Consider the following 4,827-nt stretch of genomic DNA (forward strand, 5'->3'; position numbering starts at 1 on the left):
AACTCCCATCCTTTTTCTTCACAAACAGTACTGGAGCTCCCCAGGGTGAGGAACTAGGTCTAATGTATCCTTTTTCAAGCCAGTTAGGCCTTTAATTCTTTCATCTCAGCTTAGGCCATCCTGTATGGGGCCTTGGAAATAGGACCAGTTCCAGGGACCAAGTCAATCGTGAATTCCACATCTCTTTCTGGTGGCATGCCTGGTATTTCATCTGGAAATGCATCGGGAAATTCTTCCACAACAGGTAATTTTCCATCACTCTTTTCCCCTTCATCCCTTATCTCTTGGAGGCTACACATAAATAACAGATACCCTTTCTTGAGACACTTCTGAAGTTGTAAAGCAGAAATAATTCTTATCCCTTGACTTTTCCCTTCCTTCCTATAAGTCACTCTGGTCTTCGATGGGCCATAAAACGTGACTTTCTATGCTGCACAATCTATCTGAGCTTTGTACTTTCCCAACTAGTCCATTCCCACGATCACATCAAGATCTTTGAGATCGAATTCAATTAGGTCCGATGGAAACTCAACTTTTGAAATAGTTAGGGGTACAATCCTAAAAAGTCTAGAACACTCCTTAACCTCCCCTGTTGGAATAGCTACATCCAAGGAAACTAACTCTAGACTTTCTAACTGGAGACTTTCTATTACTGTCTTAGAAATAAAAGAGTGCAATGCACCCGAAACAAATAAAACTTTCATAGATAAAGAACGTATAAGAAAAGTGCCAATTACCACATTATTGGAAGTCTCAGCTTCACGGCTATTCATTACAAAAATCCGGCCCTTAGGGGTATTTCCACCATTACTGATTCCGGTGTTCTGGGCAGGTCCACTAGATTGCGGGGGTTTTGGGGGATTTCGTCCATCCTGAACCTTCCCATTCTTCAAGTCTGCTTCCTTCTTGAAACACTCGTATTCCCGGTGTCCCAATTTTTGGCAGTATCGACATGTCACCTTATTACCTGCACAATCCTTCCCTGGGTGATCCTTCCCACATCTTTTACAGAAGTAACTTCTCCTAGTTTTATCCCTGTTCTCTCTACTCATCACCCTGGTTTGGGTTTCTCTTAAAATTTGCTTTAAAGTCCCTCTTATCTCCATGGTTCCCATTCCCAAAACTTACATCGTTCTTGGGCCTTTTATCACTCCCTTGGGTTGATCGTTGGACTTCCTTTTCTCCCCAGACATGCTCCCTATCTCCCTTCCTTTGATCCCATACAAATGGGCAGCTCGGCCATACACCTCATCTAGACTCTCAAAGGTTGCCCCACCCAATTTTCCTTGTAGATTCCAGGTTAACCCTTGTTCGAATCTTTGGGCCTTGATAGCCTCCGTTGGTACTACTTCCGGTGCAAACCTCATCAGTTCTATGAACTTAGAATAGTACTCACTCAAAGTCATAGTCCCCATCCTTAAGTTAGTGAACTCCATACATTTGTGTTTTCTAAAATGGCCAGGATAAAACTTTTTCCTCAAAGCTATCTTAAAATCCTCCAAGCCAAAATCAGGGTCTTTCATTAATTCCTCTTTCTTTTGCGTCCACCATAAGTCAGCTTCTTCTTTTAGATAGTAGACACCATTACTGACTTTCATATTGTCTGGACATTTGATTGCATCAAACAATTTATCGAACTCTCGGATCTAGTTTTCAAGGCTAGCTGGGTCCTCTTTTCCTAAGAAAAAGGGTGGTTTGGCTGCAGCTACTCCCTTAAAGACTTCACCAAAGTTGTCCCCATTTCCTGAACCCTTCCCTTGATTTGCTACTTGGGTAATGTTTTTAGCAAGATGGGGTAGTTTCTTAAGGACCTTGCCCACATTGGAACCAACTTTCTTATTAACTTTAAAGACATATTTTTTCCTGAGGTTCACATTTGAGAGAAAGAAAGAAAAAAAAATTAAAATTTATTTGTACACATAAACATAGAAGAAATCAAGCAAATACTTTATTATTACTAATTAATTTTTGAAGTACATTTTATTGCGCATAAAATTTATTGAAACAAGTCATAACATAGATCCTTTATTTGAACCCTTCTCTTCCACTGGATCGAACTCTGGATCGTCACTGTTAGCCTTCTTATTACTATTGGGTTCCTTCAAATAGGTTGGTACATAATCACTATAATTTGGGGTTTGACCTGACTTAGGAAATTTCAATTCATTTTATTTCGAAATTAATAATGTACTCGACTCATGATATAGGATGTTCGAGCCCGCGTCTCCCAGGTAAGTTACCCACAGTGTCGGGGAGAGCCTTGCCTAGACAGAGAGGTGTACCCATTATAGGCCTCATTATGAGAACCCGAGAATCCTTTTCTCAATCATCTTTCCAAAGAAGAAAATAGTTTTTATGAAAATGGTTTTTTTTCTCTTTTTTTTTTTTTTTTTACAAAAAATGCGAAACTCTATCCTATATGCCCAACTTAAGTCTACCCATCCAATTTATTTATTTCAACTTTTAATCTTGTTTTAAGACCCGACAAACTGATACCACTTTGTAACACTCCCAAATCTCCCTCTACAGAAGATGTAGAAAAATACGTATAAATATTATAGAGATAGACTTGGGCGTAATACCGCCGCGTGACAACGCAAGGCTTATACTTCAAAATACTTTTGCAGCGAAAATAATTTATTCTTTATTAATAATACTTCAAATAAAACTGTTCATTAATTATGACATAAAAACACAAAATCAAACTTTTCCCTAAGCTAGGTGAAATTCTCGTGGACTCCCATATGCATCAATCAACTTCCACCTGAAAAGTTCACCTGCTTACCATAAATGGTAAACAGGGCAAAGCCAAACAAAAGCACGCATTAGAAAATTATGCTAAGTAGATTATGTGTGAGATAAGTAAAACATCAATTAAATCATTTAAGTTTAATTCCAATAATTCCAAACAATCTTCCCAACATCATACTCATGTAAGAGCTTTTCCAATTCAATTCTTTCAAGACAAGTATAAAACTCAATCGATTACGTTTCAAAACCAATTCCTCACTAAGTGTGCACACCCCCCAAGTGGTTTACTTTATGAACAAAAGCCAATCTTGAGGAAAGACCACTAGGCGAAAAAGTGAAATAGGCACTGGTTCAAACCCCCCCCCCTTTGGCACTGGTTTTGAACCGTTGGGTATGTGAGGGATGCCAAATCTCTAAAGATTTGGCACCGGTTCAAAACCGGTGGCTATTAAGAGCTATGGCACCGGTTAATCGGTGCAAAATACACTCTATGGCACCGGTTAACCGGTGCCAAAAACCAATGGCACGCATTTTTTTTTCTGTTTCAGCACAATAGGCACTGGTTTGAAGCCTGAACTGGTGCCTTTAACTTTGTTTTTTTTTTCGGCTATAAATATCAATATTAATACTAATATTAATAATAATTAATAATGAGAACCTGTAAATCCTGCATTCATTCTACAAATATTATATAACAATAATAATTATTATTATTATTATAATATTATAATTAATAATAATAATAATTTGTAAATTGGAATAATAACAATACATAGATATTAATTAATATATAATCCCAAACGCAATAATATTTACAAACAATACTAATTTAAAAAGTGTCATAATTACAAACAATACTAATCAATAATGTAGTTAACAAGTTCAAATATTAATGATATTTACATGTTAAATGTGATGAAGGACGCCAACATGTTTCGAACTTCATTAACTTCTTTGCTCGTCAACGGACCTCCCTTTTGTACCTTGCAAAACTTGGAATAAACAAAAAGTATGTTAGAATTAATTACTTAGGTTATGCATGTAAAAATGCAATTTAAGTGTTTAAGGGTTCATTTTCATCCAAATTGGCCCAAGTAAGGTCAATTTGACTATTAGGATGCCTACTTCCTACATTTCTTGTCAAATGAACTCATTCTTTCTCATAACATGTCATTAGTACTTAGTTATAGGCGGCTAAGGCTTGAAATCACAAGAAATGAGCAATTTAAATGTTTTAGGGTTCATTTTCGTCCAAATTGGCCCAAGTAAGGCCTGTTTGACTACTAGGATGCCTATTTCCTACATTTCTTGTCAAATGAACTCATTCTTTCTCATAACATGTCATTATTACTTAGTTATAGGCGCCTAGGGCTTGAAATCACAAGAAAAGAGCAATTCAAGTGTTTTAGGGTTCATTTTCATCCAAAATGGCCAAGTAAGGCCAATTTGACTACTAGGATGCCTATTTCCTACATTTCTTGTCAAATGAACTCATTCTTTCTCATAAAATGTCATTATTACTATAGACTTCTAAGGCTTGAAATCACAAGAAAGGAGCAATTTAAGTGTTTTAGGGTTCATTTTCATCCAAAATGGCCCAAGTATAGCCAATTTGACTACTAGGATGCGTATTTCCTATATTTCTTGTAAAATGAACTCATTCTTTCTCATAACATGTCATTATTACTTATTTATAGACGTCTAGGGCTTGAAATCACAAGAAATGAGCAATTCAAGTGTTTTAGGGTTCATTTTCATCCAAAATGGCCCAAGTAAGGCCAATTTGACTACTGCGATGCCTATTTCCTACATTTCTTGTCAAATGAACTCATTCTTTCTCATAACATGTCATTATTACTTATTTATAGGAGTATAGGGCTTTAAATCACAAGAAAAGAGCAATTCAAGTGTTTTAGGGTTCATTTTCATCCAAAATGGCCCAAGTAAGGCCAATTTGACTACTAGGATGCCTATTTCCTACATTTCTAGTCAAATGACATCATTATTTCTTATAACATGTCATTATTACTTAGTTATAGGAGCCTAGGGATTTAAATCACAAGAAAAGAGCAATTC

The 4,827-nt window shown here is 36.4% G+C and overlaps 1 protein-coding gene across 1 annotated transcript; it reads right to left on the bottom strand.

The window, feature by feature from the left end:
* Positions 1-464: 464 nt before the first annotated feature.
* LOC110694293 lies at positions 465-1,106 on the bottom strand. Its single transcript, XM_021871472.1, has one exon. The coding sequence runs from the start codon at positions 1,104-1,106 to the stop codon at positions 465-467; it is 642 nt and encodes a 213-aa protein (XP_021727164.1).
* Between the last annotated feature and the right edge of the window lie 3,721 nt (positions 1,107-4,827).

The sequence above is a fragment of the Chenopodium quinoa genome, unplaced genomic scaffold (assembly GCF_001683475.1).
Source record: "Chenopodium quinoa cultivar QQ74 unplaced genomic scaffold, ASM168347v1, whole genome shotgun sequence".
Taxonomy (NCBI): domain Eukaryota; kingdom Viridiplantae; phylum Streptophyta; class Magnoliopsida; order Caryophyllales; family Amaranthaceae; genus Chenopodium; species Chenopodium quinoa.